Source organism: Trifolium pratense, linkage group LG3 (assembly GCF_020283565.1).
Source record: "Trifolium pratense cultivar HEN17-A07 linkage group LG3, ARS_RC_1.1, whole genome shotgun sequence".
Lineage (NCBI taxonomy): Eukaryota > Viridiplantae > Streptophyta > Magnoliopsida > Fabales > Fabaceae > Trifolium > Trifolium pratense.
This window is the reverse complement of record NC_060061.1, coordinates 18,197,018-18,217,039: the sequence shown is the minus strand read 5'-3', so window position 1 is coordinate 18,217,039 and position 20,022 is coordinate 18,197,018. Positions and strand designations below refer to the sequence as shown.

The window sequence follows — 20,022 nt, the reverse complement described above, 5'->3', positions numbered from 1 at the left end:
AGAAGCATAATTCTTTATTATTTATTATGAGACTGATATAATATAAAAAAAAAATAGAGATGAGAATGATATAATATTGATTATATTGAAAAAAATATAAGGAAGTGATGTGGAAACAAAAAAAATAGAGATGAAAATGATATAATATAAGGAAGTGATGTGACATTATTGTGTGATTTAATTGGATGTAAATGAGTGATGTGGATTAGGGTTAAGATGGATAGTAGGAGAACTATCTAGGAATTATATATATAGATAAAACAACTAACATAATCCTACTTGTCATTACGTTCAAAAATAATCCTACTTGTCATTAAACAACAAAATCCTATTAAAAACATTAGTATTGTTTTTACACTTTTTTTAACCAAAATATTTTTATTATTAGTAACACGATTATTTAATCACCCACCGACCTCAATTTATTTCAACATATTATACTATAGAATATCTAAGTTGAACATAAACACATTTTTTGAAATAAAGAAACAATATTGTTAGGTTGAACATAAACACTTTTTTTTTTTGTTTTGTTATCTCAAACACCTTTTTTAGAGGTCGAAATTTCTTCCCACTTTTATCAACTAACTTTTGGAGTTTGTAAATGCGTGTTAATAATAATAATAATAATAATAATAAATAATGAGATAAATTTGAACTAATTTTCTCTTTATTAATTTTTATATACTAATGTTATGAAATTTTCCATATAAATTTTGATAAATAACTTTTACAATTCATTTTTTTAAAACACCACATGAAGATGAAACACTGACACACCATACGAACCGTGAGTCTGTGACTGCCCCTGCAAATCGAAATCCAGACCACCAACCGTATTCGGCGGCGACGCCCTCCTGCACCATCTTAGCTTCCGCTCACTTTCAGTGGTTTGACATTTTCTCTGTATTCCTATTTCCCACATTTATCTGATTTCTTTTTAGTACTAATCCCTCATTCTGCATTTTTATCAAACACTTACCGTGCATTGTTCTGAAATTATACCAAAATGTGCATATCCCAGTATCCCACTTATTTGGTCCACATAAAGAAATAATGCTTCACTTATTTCTAGTATTTAGTAATTTAATAATCTATAATCATTGTTAGTTATTATGAATATTATATGATTAGGGATATGTCTAAAGTTTGAAACTTTGAATGAATTACTGTCATATTCCTTATACTCCTTTTTTGTTGGTTCTTTCTCATGAATTTAGAGAGCTAGACTCTGGCTTATAAAGCCAATGGCTTGTTAGAGAAAGATATTATCGATGTTTCTGGAGTAGAGCTAAGGGTATCTTGTCCTGAGCAAGCAGGTATATTTGATCATCTCCTTTTTGCTTAAAGAGAACCTAGAATATTGATGTTGAAAGTAACTGCTAAGATGAATAATTGATTTACCACTATCATATACTGAAACCGCCAACATGACTTTTAGGTGACATTATTATTATCTTGAGATAGGGAAAAAATACTTATTGTGTTAAAAACCTATCCATGATCAGTAACTGAAACAAAGCTAAAATCTCCGAAGAAGCATTCTTGTTCCATAATTCATATAAAATTATGTACACATTCATTCTCCCAATATTTCATATAAAGTTGATTTTCAAAGGTAGAGACTTGGTGAAGATAAACTCTAGAGAAATATTACTACTTTTTGATCTTCATGTAAAATGAAAGCTCTTACAACTTGTAATAGTTAAAAGACCAAACTAAAAAAAACTTCATTTATTGCTCTTAATCATTATAAATCCTTTCTTTTATGGTTCTTTCTGTTTCTATCTTATGTTTTCAGAGTGGTAAATTAACACTGAAGAATGATGCCATCGAAGCTCTTGTAGACACAAGGACACTGAAGAATGATTGATGCCATCGAAGTTCTGTGAACTATAATGTGATGACAGATGAGAAGGTTGTGTTGAAGTTTCTAGTGCAGAGCTGTGTATATTGTTTTAAAAGGTATTCTTGATCATCTCCATTCATCTTCACTCTTCAGTAATTTATTTCCACTATCATATACTGAAACCATCAATAGATTCTTAGGTGACATCATTTTCTTATAAGATATAGGAAAACTATCATTAATGTTGAGGTATTGAGAATTAGTATCTTATACTGAATGGAGATGAGTAATTTGACATGGGGTTTATAGTGTTAAGTGGAATGAGTAATTTTGTAGTGAAATGCTGAATTTTATTGATTGAAATAAGTGGATACAAAGATACAAGAGCAAAGCACAACAGTGCAGTGCTTTTAGCTAAACCCTAGAGGACTAGCCTAGTTTCTCTAAAGAAACTTACACATATGCTGAATTTTTCTCACAATGCCTTCTACCATTGTAGATGGCTTTATTTATAGGCCAAAGGCCTCTTTCCACTAAATTCCTAAACTATTATTTTACATTATTACATTTGGTTCTTTTTGCACGAACCACTATTCACCACATTTTTTATTTTTTTTTGCATGATTCACTATTTATCACTATTCATGCTATTTGTATTTAAATGGTATTTCATGCATGTATGCCACGTCCATCTTTACTCTTGTAACATAGCAGATCCATTTCCTTCTTCAAGGCATTTGTTTTCTTCCTTACACTTGTCAATTGCTTCAGATTTTTCTTGCATACATCTTCCACATAAGTGATCCTTACTAACTTTTATGCTTTTACATAATTCATTGAGGACCCACTCTTTGTAATTCATCACCTTTTTGTCCAATGAATAAAAGGGGAATTCATAACTTGCCAGAGATTGAATATTTCTATCTTTAAGTACTTTCCCTCCAGTTTTACTTAAAAGAAGGACATTTGAATTTTTGTGAAGGATGTTTATGCATGACATTTTCCCAAGAGATTGACACTGGGAAAATATACTTGAAAGCTGATTAACTAATATTCTATCATATGTTTCTTCATTATATACATTTCCAGTTGGTTCTTCCATTAATGGAAAATTATTATTGCTAACTCCAACACAGATGAAATGCTTGCTGAAAAGCATTTCGTGTCTAGCTATTTTCGTTCCCCCCACCCACACACACACACTAGCTAGAACATTCATTTATAAAACATCTACTTACCTTAGGCTTTGTTTGCGAGTTGGTTTTTAGAGGGGAGGGAAGGGGAGGATTTTCTTTTCTTTTTTAAATTAAGAAAAATGTTTTTTAAAATGATCTAATTGGTTATTGAAGTGAACCCACTTGGGTTGGTGCATTGGTATTGGCTTGGGACTTGGGAGTGTGCTCCTCTTGAGGTCTGAGGTTCGATTTTCTCTGGCGCCAATTTGGGTGGGCTAATTTAGCTTCTTCAAAAAAAAATTGGTTATTGAAGTGTATTTCATTAAAGAGACCTTTGCATTTAGTTCTTCAAAAACTAAGAAAAAGGTTAAAATAGAAAGTGAGTTCTTCATTCACATACCATCTTTTGGTCTTAATTGAAAAATTATTTGAGTAGTTGAACCTTTTGTTCTGCATAATCTTACTATGATAATACTATTATATTATTAAATGAACTTGATAGTATACTTTAGACCAAAGTTCATTCTTTTTCATTAGCAAGTACAATAACAAATTAGCGTGATATGAATTTATAACACATCAGATAATGGCAGATCTATAAAAGTTCAATGGATACATGGTCATTGATTTTGAGCAAATGGCTTATTTAAACTTTACCCTGACATTTGTATCTGTTTAATGCTTTATTAAGATACTTAACTTTTTTATTTTTGAAACAATATTAAGATACTTAGCTATGTTCAATTCAAAGCATAATTTATTTACTTGTAGTTATCGTTTGATAAAAGTTATAGAAACAGATAGAACCCTCCTTGGCATATATTTATAGACTTGCTGAAAATCAAATTTATTGATCAATACAAACTTAAGTGATTCCACTTATCACTTTATTTTGGGACAACATACACATAATGTTGTTTCTTAAAGAGCTGTAAGGCTTAACTAAACATAAAGCTCAATAAGTGATCTAAAACCGAATATGGGAAAGATTTTATAGTGTGTGAACCCTGATTTTGTGAAGATTTGTTTCCAGGTTTTTCCATCTCTTTCTCTTCCATTAAAACTAGCCATCATAACTATGTCAAAGAAGAGCTTGACTTCTGTCATTTCATGCTTATCTTGCTTTTCATTTATAACAATATCTATTATGATCACTTTTCCTCCTTTGCCTTTTCTTAATACAGCTTCTTTGCATTTTTGGAGTATCTTGACACAGTCATCATCACTCCAGTCATGCAAAATCCACTACAAGTGAAACAAAATAAAAGTCTGTTAGAGAGACTCAATGTGTAGTTTTTTTGTGTATCAATTATTATATCAAGTAATTAATCTAATGAGTAATGTCACAACAATAATATTCTTAGTTAGATGGCAGAAAGCAAGTAATTTGATAGACTAGTCATTTCCTAATTTTGCATACCTTGAGTAAAACTGCATCAGCTTGAGGGATAGATTCAAACATGTTTCCGCCAAGAAAACTCAAATTTTCATTTCCTGATAAGCCTGCCACAACTTGTGGAAGGTCTAACACTGTGCATTTTAACATAGGAAATTTCTCGCAAATAATTTTAGCTGTGTTTCCAGTTCCACCTCCGACATCAACCAGAGAACCGAAGCCTTCAAAAACTGATTTGCAATCACTCAGTGCCAATCTCATCACATGAGAATCACTTTCCATAGCCTCGTTGAAGGACTTCAAATGTGTGGGATTCTGATGCATAAAATCCCAATAGTCACCTTTGCTGGATGCAGTCTCAAAGATTGTGAGCTCATCCCCAGAAGTCCATTTACCCAAATGATTATACAAATCAACAAGATTTGGATTTGTTATCAGCTGAACCATTGAAGATAAACAATGGTCAGTGCCTTTGACAAGCAGCTCTGATGGTGGGGCAAGAGCATACGCTTCTTTCCCTTCCATTTCCACAATTATAAAGAAGTTATTGTGTGCCAATAAACGCATTAGACTTTGAACACAAGCGGCTTTTGGTTCAGGAATTCGAAGAGCCGAGAGAAGTTGGGGAAGAGTAATGGGTTGGCCATGATTGTGGATGATATCTGGTATACCAAGTTCAACAACCCACTTGATGGACATTGGTTTCAAGAAGCTAAGAATGTGATTGTACAAGTGAGCTTGAGCTTGAAAGAGCTCACTTGCTTTGAACCCATTCTCAGAACCCATGATATAATATTACTGGATTTAATATTTGAGTTTGTGTGGTTTATGGAGTGGTTAAGTTTGCTTGATAGTTGTGATTTGTGAATGTTATGTTTTCACTTGGTAAGTTTAGTATGCTTTTATAAGCATCAATGGACACTACAAACTGAATAAAATATTTATCTTTTGTTTTGACTACAGTGTACACGTACGTGTGAAATCTGTGCGCATTTTCTCTGCATTTGTTTGACTGTTTACTTAAGTTTTCCCTCATGTCTGTTGAAGTTTATTTATTTATTATTTATTTAGGTTGTTAAAGTTTATTTATTTAGGTTTAATTGCATAAATATTAAATACAATTTTGTCTCGCTACAAGCTAACCATTTTAAACCAATTTTTTTTTGTCTCACTTCTTATTCTTTATAATTGATTTTAGCCCTCTTGTTTTTCCATTTGCTAGTCCACTTTAAATGTAAGTCAATTAGACATCATTTAATATAAAGTTAAATTAGCAACGTGATTTTTATTGAAAATTAAACTTGCAAAATATTTGTACATTCTTATAAGTCCATTGACTTCTGTTTGATATTTAAATTCTTTATTATATTAAGGTAAAATAATTATTTAGAATAAAATATTTAAAAACTTGTTATAAAATATTATTAAAACTTTATTAAATCAATATATTTGTTTTATTAAGATTATTTTCTCATGTATGTTTTCAAATATATTATAATTAAAATGTTCTAATTATTCGATTTTTTATTTAAATTTTTTTTTAAACTAAGTAAATTTTTTTTTACTGAATTAAGAGCATCCTGACATTAGGGAGTAACTAAGTAAACCAACGAAGTTGGCATCCCTAATCACTCCCCTCCTCTGCCCATAGCTCATATATAAATAAATAAAGGAAAAAATATATATACAAGGGGGGGACTAGGCCTAACCCCGAAGAACATGTGAAACAACCTACATAAAACGAGAACAGGGAGATTCTAAAATGTCCCTCAAAGACTCATCTATCATGTAGTGGAAGCCAAACACCCACCACATTAAGGACTTATCTTTCATATCTCCAAACTCAGTGTACCGACACCTCATACCGGCGGGGCACCTTTGGACCGGGTTTGGTAATGTTGATAGGCGTTGTTGGCTAATCTGTTGTTTTTCTTTTTCCGTTGCTTCGATACAACTGTTGTGAACTCTTGCTCTTGTGCTTGCTCTCCCTTGTCTGCCCACGCTTGCCGTATGAGTTGTATATCTCTTTGTACTACTAAAGGAAGAGCACAACCTTGTGTATCCCGAAAGATATTGTCCACGCTAGTGTCAGGATCAGTGTGCTTACTAGCAGAAGATTGATTGCTTACTAAGTAAATTTAACTTAGTACTAATTAGTGATAATTATTTGCTCAAAAAAAAAAAACTAGTGATAAATATATATTTGCAAAATTACAAGCATGCCATACTTCACACCAATGTTACTTTTTTTTCGCATCATATTGCTAGAGGCTTCTACACCTGAGTTAGGAAAAGTTTATATAGTTTGATGAAATAAGATACTGTAAACGATAACGAGTTGCTACATGTGTTGACGTGATATAAATTATTGTTCACGTTATGTGATATGTGAGTCACTTGTCATATGTTCGTTGACTTGAGTCAGTAGATAAAATCGTATATTTGTGAAAGTTATGAGACAAAAAATATTATTATAAAAATTAAGAGGCAAAAATTACAAATTTATCAAAGTTAGGATAAACAATGCAATTTAACTTTTTCTTTTCTAAAAAACACTTTATTTTTTTAAAACACCACATGAAGATGAATAATTTTTATTAGGAGTATTATTTATTATATAAATTGTTTTTATTTACTATTTTAGGATGAAAGAAAAAAACTCATAAAAATGATTAAGTAAAAAAAAAAAAAAACTCGGGAAAAATGAAACACAGCATCCGAACTGTGACATCCCCCGCAAATCGAAATCCAGACCACCAACCGTACTCGGCGGCGACACCCTCCTCCGCCATCTTAGCTTCCCCTCGCCACTCGTACGCAATGCTGGCCAACAGCCGTGGAGCTTCACTTTCAATGGTTTGCATTTTCTCTGTGTTCCTAATCCTATTTCCCACATTTATTTGATTTCTCAGGACGAATCTCTCTTTCTGTTATCACCATTCTGCATTTTTATTAAACACTTACAAATTATGATCTTGCAGGTTCACATAAAGAAAAAAAAATGCTTCACTTGTTTTTAGTATTTAGTATTTACTGATTTAATCTTATGAATATATGATTAGGAGTATATCTTTAATTAGGAGTTAAACAACTATGATAAATAGCATAGCTGGCTTTCTAATTTATAAATCATATGCCGTTCTATTTTGTTCCATTCCGTTTTGCTCCCGTAGTTTTAAGTTATCCAAACAGAGCCTTTGATGGGTTTATGAATTATGAAAATGAATGTAACAGTAATAATGAAGTAGAATGGAAGAAAAGCTTGCAATTGCTATTAATGGAGTTTCAATTACAAGATAGAAGATAACAGAATAAAGGAAATAACAAACTAGTAGAGAGTCTACTAGCCCCAAAGCACTGAGTGCCCCAAATCACTAAAAGTGATCCCACTCAATAACAGAATTCCTCGATGATTATTCTCTATCACTGACACCACTTATATAGCTATAATCCCATACACACCATGCCTCACTTGGCCACGTCATCATTCTCTATGCCCTTCTCTTGGTTTGGGCCTAGTGTCAAAGCTCATAGTATCGAGGCCCATCTCTTATCCCTGTTTCTATCAATTCCCACCTCCTTAGAAACAACCTTGTCCTCAAGGTTGAGAGAGGTTTCTATTACTCTTCTTGCTGCTAGGAGGCCCTTCAATACACTTGAGAAACACATAAGAATCAAACCATTGAAGCTACTGAGGTCGGACATCATTTGCACCCAAATGCTTAAGTGGCAAAACTTCCCTCTATCATATACCAACATAAGCACCACCACCCAAATGCTTTTGAGCATAATCTTCCCTCTGTCATATACTAAATTAAGTAAATTATAGCTTGAAAGAACACAAACTGTGGTTTCTAACAACTTGTGGTTTCTAGCATCAAATAGAATTTCACAAAGCTTCCCTCTATCATAAAAAAAATTCTGCAAACTGTATAATGATGGAAAACTTTTCCAGCCACATTCATGAGTACTAACTAGCATAGGAATATTGGGCTTCCTTGGATCCCATTGTATGATCCCCAATGATGAAGACAATGACATAATTTTCACAATGGTTAAATCAAACAACTCCTCAAAACAAACATTGACACCCCATTGCTCATTCAATCCTTCCACAGTGTGCTTTGAAGGCCAAACAACATACCAAAGACCATGTGCATATAAAGTACAGAGTACCCCCTGATTTATCTCTTCCTTTTCACTCCACCGATAAACATCATAAGGAGCCATGTTGCAGTTAGTTTCTAATATAAGCAGAGGGAAATATATGTCATCAGTCACATCTTTAGCTAAGAGACAATCAAAGTCATTTGTATCATCCCATATAGTCAATGCTGCATTCTCTTCAATTCCCAATAGCCTGTTCAAACTTGTCAGTTTGATAATTTGCTTAATACAATTTATCATAACTTTATTTATCAACTCAAGTGAATAAGAGATAGTCTCTAAACCAATACTCAGATTGGTTGGTGGAACATAAGATTTTCCACAACAATTTAAGGGTACCCTTGAATCAGTATGCGAGCTTAACTCAAAAAACTTATGAGCTGAGATTTGTTTCAAAACTATAAAAACATTCTCACATCCTACATAGTTGTTGGAAATCAAAGAATTCCATGATATAGTTCCTATCACATTTAACCATTCAAACAATTTTCTCACACCAATTAGAGAATCACAGTTGTAGTACATACCAATCAGGCACTGGAGAAGCATCATAAACCAAAAAACACGCCCAGAAAATGCTTCTCTCAGCTTCAAATTCATGAGATCACCACCAGCTGTGATGTTGGTAGTTCCATCTCTAATAACACAAATCCACCTAACATATTCATGTGTCCCATTTCCACTTAACAACATATGTGAATCAGCACATTGTATCTTTTTGAAGTACTTAAAAACTTCCACGTACCTCTCTTGTTGCACATACTCACTGATAAAGGAGTTCCACGTTATTGGTAACAATCCTTCACCCACCAGAAAATCTTTAGTAGTGAGAACTTCAATACCAAATAAATCTCGTGTTGGGTCATCTATAACCATTTCCTTCTGAATCATTGGGCAATTAAATTGGGCCAGTTTCAGTGTTCCTACTACAGCCCATTTTATAAATCTCATTATAAACAACTCACATTGCATTGTGTGAGTGGAATACATACCAGGTGCCTTGGATGACTCATATGAGAGAAGAGTAGATGTGTGCTGCTCTGATGAAGACACATGTGACAATTTGTGATTGGGCAGAATGGATGGCATATATTTGTCTATCTGGCCCATTTTTAAGTTTAAAATGATACCCAACTCATTAGTTGTCAATTTTAACCTTACTTTATCATCAAATGCCAGTTTTACCCTTATTTCCTCTGGATCCTTCTCTCCATCCAAAGCGATGACACACAAATACTCATATACTCCTCCGGTTAGATACGACGTCTTGTGCAGTGACGTTTGCCGTAGTAGCGCCGTCGTCAATCGATCGGTGTCTGGTGGTTCTGGTGAAGGCGGTGGCCTGAGTAAATTTGTTTGTATCCTCCTTCGCTCTGCATCCGTTCTCGCATATCCACCCATATCCAAAGCTAAGCTTCGATCTGGTGGTTTAGCCGGCGGTTCTCGCCGTGAACTAACTTTCGCATGTTGATCAAAGCCCGACGACTTAATCTCAACGTGATGCGTATTAATCTCCACATCTGGTGGTTCCGGCGATAGCGGTGAATCGATCACCACCACTTGATTTACCTTAACACTCACCTCTCTGTTATCTGATTCTTTCTTCTCAATTGCTGCATCAAGCCCATCCATCGATTCTTTGTGGCTCTGCAATTTCCGATTTGACGGCTCCGATGATTGCTCTGAATCGTTTAAATTCTGCAGCGATTCAGATTCTATCTCTTTCACCTTTTGAATCTCTTCTCTCATCCTTCCGATCTCTTCCTTCAACCCGAGAGTCTGTTGATACATTTGTTTTGATAGCAATAGCATCTTTGCATTCCCTTCTATCAACTTCTCTACCAACAACTTAATGCTATCTCCCATCGTGTTTGTCGCACCTATGGTGAATCGGGTATGGGTGGTATGGATCCGGCAGGTCGGATCAATTGATGGGTTTATGAATTATGAAAATGAATGTAACAGTAATAATGAAGTAGAATGGAAGAAAAGCTTGCAATTGCTATTAATGGAGTTTCAATTACAAGATAGAAGATAACAGAATAAAGGAAATAACAAACTAGTAGAGAGTCTACTAGCCCCAAAGCACTGAGTGCCCCAAATCACTAAAAGTGATCCCACTCAATAACAGAATTCCTCGATGATTATTCTCTATCACTGACACCACTTATATAGCTATAATCCCATACACACCATGCCTCACTTGGCCACGTCATCATTCTCTATGCCCTTCTCTTGGTTTGGGCCTAGTGTCAAAGCTCATAGTATCGAGGCCCATCTCTTATCCCTGTTTCTATCAGCCTTAAGTTAATCGGATACTACACACTTTACAGTACTATTTGGCGTTTGTGCTATTAGATTGAATGATTATGCCATCAAAGCTCTTGCAAATACAATGGTTTATTTAGTGCATGATTGGATTCACGGTAAGTTTGACAAAATCACGGTGTCACCATGATTTCGGTTAATCCACCATGATACCAAACATGCACTTAGTTTTTGTGTCTTCTATAGTGAATAATTTGTTAAGGCACTGAGAATTAATACTTATTGTGTTTAGAGTTTAGACACCAGAACAGTTATAAAATGTAGTTAACTAAATGATTTTACTGTTTAGTTTTAAATTCATTATGGAGACCTTTTAAGAATTTAGTCTAGTGCATTATATATTTGTTGAAGACCATTGCATTTAGTTATAAAAAATCTAATAGAAAATGAGTTCTGCAGTCACAAAACTTCTTCAGGTCTTAACAGAAATATTCTTAGATAGGTTTCACTCTTTATGCTGCTTAATCTTATCATGATAGTACTTTAATACTACTAAATGAACTTGATAACATAGACAAATGTACATTATTTTTCATTAGCAAGTACAATAACAAGTTTAGATTGATATCAATTTATTACATCAGGTAATGGTAGTTTGGTGAATATCCCTTAGGAAAACCGTATATGACAGAAGTATAAACAATCAACGGATACTTGGTTATTGATTTTTAGCAAAATGCTTGTTTCAATTATTATACCCTGGTATTTATATGTCTATTTAATGCTTTTTTAAGAAACTTGGCTCGACTCAATTCAAAGAATAATTCATTTACTTCTAGTTATAGGTTGACAAAGCCTACAAAGAACAAACAGCTAGATCCCTCATGGGCCTCTATTTTGCATTTAAAGTTAGATTAACCATTAATTTGGTTTACTTCAATTCATGTTGAGAATTAGAAATAAAGACTCAAATTTCTTATACTTTTGAGTTGGTATAACTTCTATTATATTTTTTTATGTATGATGATTCAATCTAAATGTGTGCACTAGTCAATTATTAGTAACCTTCCCTTTCAAAATTTATCCTATGAAAAGTAATTTTTGTTAATAACCTATCCATGAACAGTAACTGAGAAAAAGCTACAATCTCCGAAGAAACATTCTTATTCCATGATTCTTATAAAATTATGTACACATTTATTCTCCCAATATTTCATATAAAGTTGATTTTCAAAGGTAACTAATCTGTTTCTCAGTGATAAAAGTTCCAAATGAGATAAATTAGTTAGAGACTTGGTTTACTGCTTTTTGATGAACTGCTTCATGTAAAATGAAAGCTCTTACAACTTGTAATAGTTAAAAGACCAAACTAAAACAAACTTCATTTATGGCTCTTAAAAAATGGTAAGTAGTTAAAATATTTTTTTGAATCTCAGCAATAACAAAACAGTAATATGAATTTCAATGCATATGTATGCCAATACTGTAATAATATTCATACATCCTCTTTTTTATGAATCTTTCTGTTTCTATCTTATGTTTTCAGAGTGGTAAATGATCAACACTGAAGAATGATGCCATGGAAGCTCTTGTAGACACATGTTTGACCTATAATGTGATGACAGATGAGAAGGTTGTGTTGAAATTTCTGTTGTAGAGCTATGTGTATATTCTATTAAACAGGTATTCTTGATCATCTCCATTCATCTTAATCTTCAGATAAAGAAAGTCCATATAAACGGAAACTGAAAGTAATTGCTAAAATCAATGATTGATTACCACTATCATTTACTGAAACCATCAACAGATTCTTAGGTGACATTATTTTCTTGTAAGATATAGGAAAAATATTATTATTGTTTTGAGGGATTGAGAATTAGTATATTAAATGTTTACTGAAAATCATTTCATGTCTAGCTATTTTCCTTTTTCGCCTGATAGACACTAGCTAGAACATTTATTTATAAAACTTCTAGTTATCTTAGGCTTTGTTTGCGAGTTGGTTTTTGGAGGGGAGGACTTTTTTAAATTAAGAACACTATAAAATGTTTTTTAAAATAATCTGCGCCTAAAATGTTTTTCAAACTAATCTACGCCGATTGAAGTATTATATGATCATTTATTACGCCTTCTTTCAATTATTTTAAAATATTAACTATACATCAGAATATATATAGACCTAGCCCTCCAAAATCCAACTCACAAACAAAGCCTTAAAGTTTTTACTTTTCTTGCTTAATATTGTATTTCATTAAGCAGACCTTATTAGAGTTTATTGTATCGTGTACTTACTGAAGACATTTGCATTTAGTGCTTAAAAAACTGACAAAAAGGTTAATAGAAAGTGAGTTCTTCGGTCACATACCATCTTTTGGTCTTAATTGATTTTTTTTTTGAGAAGTTGAACTTTTTGTTCCGCAAAACCTTATCATGATAATACTATTATATTATTAAATAAACTTAACAGTATACTTTAGGCCAAAGTTCATTCCTTTTCGTTAGCAAGTACAATAATAAATTAGATTGATATGAATTTATAACACATCAGATAATGGCATATCTATAAAAGCTCAATGGATACATGGTTCATCTGTATGTCTGTTTAATGCTTTATTAAGATACTTGGCTCTGTTCAGTTCAAAGCATAATTTATTTCCGTCTAGTTATAGTTTGATAAAAGTTATAGAAACAGATATAACCCTCCTTAAGCCACTAGGTTTGGTCTAGTGGTGAGAGATTTGGGTCGTATGCTAGAGGACGTAGGTTCGATCCTCAACTTCATCGTAAACCAAAGATAGAACCCTCCTTGGCATATATTTATAGACTTGCTGAAATTAGATAAATTCAAAATTAAAGACGTGCTGAAAATCAAATTTATTGATCAATACAAACAAAAGTGTTTCTTAAAGAGCTGTAAGGCTTAACTAAACATAAAGCTCGATAAGTGATCTAAAACCGAATATGGGAAAGATTTTATAGTGTGTGAACCCTGCTTTTGTGAAGATTTGTTTCCAGTTTTTTCCATCTCTTTCTCTTCCATTAAAACTAGCCATCATAACTATGTCAAAGAAGAGCTTGACTTCTGTCATTTCATGCTTATCTTGCTTTTCATTTATCACAATATCTATTATGATCACTTTCCCTCCTTTGCCTTTTCTTAATACAGCTTCTTTACAATTTTTGAGTATCTTGACACAGTCATCGTCATTCCAGTCATGCAAAATCCACTACAAGAGTAAAAAACAAACAAAAAAATTTAGAGAGTGCTCAATAATATATAGCTTTTTTATAAGTTAATTATTGTTTTAAATATAAGCTTATGAATAATGTTACAACAATCATAAATTCATATGCATAGTTAGATGATTGAAAGTTATTTGATTGAATTCCTAATTTTGCATACCTTAAGTAGAATTGCATCAGCTTGAGGGATAGATTTGAACATGTTTCCGCCAACAAAACTCAAATTTTCCTTTCCAGGTAAGCCTGCCACCACTTGCGGAAGGTCCAACACTGTGCATTTTAACATAGGAAATGTCTCACAAATGATTGTAGCTGTGTTTCCGGTTCCGCCTCCAACATCAACCAGAGAACCTAAGCCTTCAAAAACAAACTTGCAATCACTCAGTGCCAATCTCATCACATGAGAATCACTTTCCATAGCCTCGTTGAAGGACTTCAAATGTGTGGGATTCTGATGCATAAAATCCCAATAGTCACCTTTGCTGGATGCAGTCTCAAAGATTGTGAGCTCATCCCCAGAAGTCCATTTACCCAAATGATTATACAAATCAACAAGATTTGGATTTGTTATCAGCTGAACCATTGAAGATAAACAATGGTCAGTGCCTTTGACAAGCAGCTCTGATGGTGGGGCAAGAGCATACGCTTCTTTCCCTTCCATTTCCACAATTATAAAGAAGTTATTGTGTGCCAATAAACGCATTAGACTTTGAACACAAGCGGCTTTTGCTTCGGGAATTCGAAGAGCCGAGAGAAGTTGGGGAAGAGTAATGGGTTGGCCATGATTGTGGATGATATCTGGTATACCAAGTTCAACAACCCACTTGATGGACATTGGTTTCAAGAAGCTAAGAATGTGATTGTACAAGTGAGCTTGAGCTTGAAAGAGCTCACTTGCTTTGAACCCATTCTCAGAACCCATGATATAATATTACTGGATTTAATATTTGAGTTTGTGTGGTTTATGGAGTGGTTAAGTTTGCTTGATAGTTGTGATTTGTGAATGTTATGTTTTCACTTGGTAAGTTTAGTATGCTTTTATAAGCATCAATGGACACTACAAACTGAATAAAATATGTATCTTTTGTTTTGACGTAGTATTTAATAAAACTACAGTGTACACGTACGTGTAAAACCTTTTCGCTGCATTCGTTTGACTGTTTACATAAGTTTTCCCTCATGTTTGTTGAAGTTTATTTATTTATTTTTGATAAAGAAATTTATTTATTTATTATTTATTTAGGTTGTTGAAGTTTATTTATTTATTACTTATTAAGTTTATTTATTTATTATTTACTAAGGTTGTTGAAGTTTATTTATTTATTATTTATTTAGGTTTAATTGCATAAATACAATTTTGTCTCGCTACAAGCTAAACATTTTAAACCAATTTTTTTTTGTCTCACTACTTATTCTTTATAATTGATTTTAGCTCTCTTGTTAGACATCATTTAATATAAAGTTAAATTAGCAACGTGATTTTTATTGGAAATTAAACTTGCAAAATATTTGTATATTCTTATAAGTTCATTGACTTTTGTTTGATATTTAAATTCTTTATTATATTAAGGTAAAATAATTATTTTGAATAAAATATTTAAAAATTTGTTATAAAATATTATTAATACTTATTAAATCAATAGATTTGTTTTATTAAGATTATTTTCTCATGTATGTTTTCAAATATATTATAATTAAAATGTTCTAATTATTCGATTTTTTATTTAAAAGAAATTATAAACTAAGTAAATTTAACTTAGTACTAATTAGTGATAATTATTTGCTCAAAAAAAAAAATAGTGATAAATATATATTTGCAAAATTGCTAGCATGCCATACTTCACACCAATGTTGTTTTTTTTTTCTTTCTTTTTTTTTCACACCATATTGCTAGAGGCTTCTACACCCGAGTTAGTGATGGTGGCTCTGCAAGTCTACAAAATCGCAATTAAGTAATAAAGTGATAAGTTATCATTATCCACAGGAATTGTGCCAAAATTACTAGTTTCGCTTAGGAGTTTAGAGAGGTTGCATTCGCTTTATTTGTTTAGAGATAATTGTGCAGGTAAAAGTAAATAGCAGGAAAGTAAATGACTATAAAAGTAAAAGGGTGCGTGTGTGTCCACACGGGGTGGTGGTTAAGTGTTTTCGAATCTCTCCCTTACTCTTGCTTGGTGGTTAATTTCCATTGTTTCCCTCAGTTAGGATTAGTCTATATAAAATAGGTTCAGGAGCACTCTTTGCCTATTTCTATTACAATATGAGAAGAGCCTAATATAGGTTACCTTTACGTTGTTTATAATTATCCTCGCCCCAGTCGGTTCCACTTCTTCGTAGTTACTTATACTTAGGTATCCTTACCCTTAAGGCTCAATGGTTTCACAAGTTGTCACGTGTGCCTATACTAGTCCTCACCCTAACTCATGTAGAATTGATTGTTCTTGTTATTAGCTTTAATCCGACACTAAAACCTCAGATACTGAACTTAATGGTCTCATGGAGAATCCTAGTGTACGTCCTTCGATCGGGACAATTAGCTTCGTTTCCTATCCGATACCCGCTAATTTCCTTAGAGTTTATTCTAATGTGATCAGTATTAAAATAAAGAATAAGAACCGGATAATAAAAGAGTTTATGTAAGAACAATTGAATTTAACACCAAATTATACAATACAAAGCATTCGTAAGGGAGTTCACCTACTCCACCTAACCTAGGAAAATTAAATTACAAAGATAATAGAGAAAAAAACCTTATTGACCTTGGAGTTCCTTGGCCCTCCTTGCCTCCTCCTTAGAGTTCACCTAACTCTAGAGTGAATATTGAATAACTCTCAATATTTTGGAATGAATAATAGTGAAGGAGGAAGACTCTATTTATAGTTTTTCAGCTGGGTTTTGGGCTTTTCTGCGTGTCCATCGCACCCATCGTGGCCACGATGACGTGTAATTTTGCCTCATCGTGGCCACGATGGATCATATCGTGGTACGATGGAAGATTTTCTCCAGATTTTCTGCTTTTTTCAACCGTCTTCATCGTGCCACGATGACAAGTCATCGTGGTACAATGGAAAAGATTTGTTGCAGATTTTCTTCAGTTTAAACCGCCTTCTCATCGCGCCACGCTGGATCTCATCGTGAGTATGATGGTTGCGCTGTTTATTACGTTTTTGCCCTTTTTTTGATGTTTTTTCCACTTCTCTTGCTTCTAGCCAAGTAACTTCACTTTTCCAGGTATTTGCTTGGTTTTGTGCTTCAATTGCAATTAAAACTACCCTAAATTACTACTAAAAACATCATATAATTCATTCTCATAAGTTATGAAAAGTTTATATAGTTTCACTACAAAAAAATTCGCTAGATAGTGAGGGTTATTTAATGGAGGTTCTGTGAAACCCCAGCATTTTGAGAGAAAAATTGGATTCCAAACATGACTCGTTAAAATTATACAAAAATTCATTAATCCGCTCTTCATCTTTCGTTTTCCCTCTTTCAACTTTTCGCGCTCCTCATAAAATTTCTCTCAAGTCTCAACTCTTCCACGAGAGAAACAACACACCGTCACAGCCTCCAAAGAAACCACCCATCATCGCCGAATAAGCCACCTCACAGCGTAGATCCGGCCACCGCAACGCCGAATAAGCCACCTCATGGAGTAGATGTGATGAAATAAGATATGAATTTATAACACATCAGATAATGGCAGATCTATAAAAGCTCAATGGATACATGGTTCATTTGAGCAAATGGCTTATTTAAACAATACCCTGGCATTTGTATGTCTGTTTAATGCTTTATTCTCAATACCCTGGCATTGTTATGTGTCTGTTTAATGCTTTATTAAGATACCTGGCTCTGTTCAATTCAAGGCATAATTTATTTACTTCTAGTTATAGGTTGATAAAAGTTATAGAAACAGATAGAACCCTCCTTGGCATATATTTATAGACTTGCTGAAAATCAAACTTAATGATCAATACAAACTTAAGTGATTCCACTTATCACTTTATGTTGGGACAACATACACATAATGTTGTTTCTTAAAGAGCTGTAAGGCTTAACTAAACATAAAGCTCGATAAGTGATCTAAAACCGAATATGGGAAAGATTTTATAGTGTGTGAACCCTGCTTTTGTGAAGATTTGTTTCCAGTTTTTTCCATCTCTTTCTCTTCCATTAAAACTAGCCATCATAACTATGTCAAAGAAGAGCTTGACTTCTGTCATTTCATGCTTATCTTGCTTTTCATTTATCACAATATCTATTATGATCACTTTTCCTCCTTTGCCTTTTCTTAATACAGCTTCTTTACAATTTTTGAGTATCTTGACACAGTCATCGTCATTCCAGTCATGCAAAATCCACTACAAGAGTAAACAAAATAAAGATTAGAAAGACTCAATATATAAAATAGTTAAGCTAATGAAGAGTGTCACAACAATATATAATATTCCCAGATGAGTGAAAGCAGGTAATTTGATTGACTAGCCATTTCCTAGTTTGACATACCTTAAGTAAGATTGCATCAGCTTGAGGGATAGATTTGAACATGTTTCCGCCAACAAAACTCAAATTTTCCTTTCCAGGTAAGCCTGCCACCACTTGCGGAAGGTCCAACACTGTGCATTTTAACATAGGAAATGTCTCACAAATGATTGTAGCTGTGTTTCCGGTTCCGCCTCCAACATCAACCAGAGAACCTAAGCCTTCAAAAACAGACTTGCAATCACTCAGTGCCAATCTCATCACATGAGAATCACTTTCCATAGCCTCGTTGAAGGACTTCAAATGTGTGGAATTCTGATGCATAAAATCCCAATAGTCTCCTTTGCCGGATGCAGTCTCAAAGATTGTGAGCTCATCCCCAGAAGTCCATTTACCCAAATGATTATACAAATCAACAAGATTTGGATTTGTTATCAGCTGAACCATTGAAGATAAACAATGGTCAGTGCCTTTGACAAGTAGTTCTGATGGTGGGGCAAGAGCATACGCTTCTTTCCCTTCAATTTCCACAATTATAAAGAAGTTATTGTGTGTCAATAAACGCATGAGACTTTGAACACAAGCGGCTTTTGCTTCGGGAATTCGAAGAGCCGAGAGAAGTTGGGGAAGTGTAATGGGTTGGCCATGATTGTGGATGATATCTGGTATACCAAGTTCAACAACCCACTTGATGGACATTGGTTTCAAGAAGCTAAGAATGTGATTGTACAAGTGAGCTTGAGCTTGAAAGAGCTCACTTGCTTTGAACCCATTCTCAGAACCCATGATATAATTACTGGATTTAATTGAGTTTTGTGTGGTTTATGGAGTGGTTAAGTTTGCTTGATAGTTGTGATTTGTGAATGTTATGTTTTCACTTGGTAAGTTTAGTATGCTTTTATAAGCATCAATGGACACTACAAACTGAATAAAATATGTATATTTTGTTTTGACGTACTGTAGTATTTAATAAAATAGTTTTGTTATATGGACATGAGAAAAATGAATCTACTTCTTGCATGTTTAATTGACGTGTAACCATCATATTTATTGTCTATTTGTTTAAGGCTTTAAGCCATGCATAAACTCACGTTTGTTGTTTGTTGACACTGAAATAGTTAAACTACAGTGTACACGTCCGTGTGAAATCTGTGCGCATTTTCGCTGCATTTGTTTGACTTGTTTACATATGTTTTCCCTCATGTGTGTTGAAGTTTATTTATTTATTTATTATTTAGGTTTAATTGCATAAATATTGCGATTGTGCAATTTTGTCTTACTTCTTAATTTTTTTTTTTATGAAAACTGAATTATAATAAACGGCAAAAACGGTACAATGTCAGGATGAGTCTCCTCTAACTAGATCCGGTTAGGCTCAGAGGGGACCATTTGAGCTAAAACATGAGCAACACTGTTTGCCTTTCTCCCAATATGACTAAATT

At 33.4% G+C, this 20,022-nt stretch overlaps 2 protein-coding genes and 1 long non-coding RNA gene across 3 annotated transcripts; 1 reads left to right on the top strand and 2 right to left on the bottom strand.

Moving 5' to 3' along the window:
* Positions 1-715: 715 nt before the first annotated feature.
* On the top strand, positions 716-15,255 carry LOC123918476. The gene is made up of 5 exons (XR_006812786.1): positions 716-890; positions 1,221-1,319; positions 1,802-1,965; positions 12,402-12,538; positions 14,336-15,255. It is a non-coding gene; the product is annotated as an uncharacterized LOC123918476 (long non-coding RNA).
* Positions 3,820-5,331, bottom strand: LOC123918474 (isoflavone-7-O-methyltransferase 9-like). The gene is made up of 2 exons (XM_045970536.1): positions 4,445-5,331; positions 3,820-4,269 (listed from the first exon to the last, which is right to left on the bottom strand). Exons 1-2 carry the CDS (start codon positions 5,204-5,206, stop codon positions 3,967-3,969), a joined length of 1,065 nt encoding a protein of 354 aa, XP_045826492.1. The 5' UTR covers positions 5,207-5,331; the 3' UTR covers positions 3,820-3,966.
* LOC123918475 (isoflavone-7-O-methyltransferase 9-like) lies at positions 13,690-19,578 on the bottom strand. The gene is made up of 3 exons (XM_045970537.1): positions 18,605-19,578; positions 18,177-18,459; positions 13,690-13,799 (listed from the first exon to the last, which is right to left on the bottom strand). Exons 1-3 carry the CDS (start codon positions 19,364-19,366, stop codon positions 13,780-13,782), a joined length of 1,065 nt encoding a protein of 354 aa, XP_045826493.1. The 5' UTR covers positions 19,367-19,578; the 3' UTR covers positions 13,690-13,779.
* Between the last annotated feature and the right edge of the window lie 444 nt (positions 19,579-20,022).

Coding starts and splice junctions, on each gene's coding strand:
- LOC123918474 (XM_045970536.1), bottom strand. CDS start 5,206: ATGGGTTCTGAGAATGGGTTCAAAGCAAGTGAGCTCTTTCAAGCTCAA. Junction 4,270..4,444: donor CTGATGCAGTTTTACTCAAG/GTATGCAAAATT, acceptor TTTCACTTGTAG/TGGATTTTGCATGACTGGAG.
- LOC123918475 (XM_045970537.1), bottom strand. CDS start 19,366: ATGGGTTCTGAGAATGGGTTCAAAGCAAGTGAGCTCTTTCAAGCTCAA. Junction 18,460..18,604: donor CTGATGCAATCTTACTTAAG/GTATGTCAAACT, acceptor TTACTCTTGTAG/TGGATTTTGCATGACTGGAA. Junction 13,800..18,176: donor CATATTCGGTTTTAGATCAC/TTATCGAGCTTT, acceptor GTTTTAGATCAC/TTATCGAGCTTTATGTTTAG.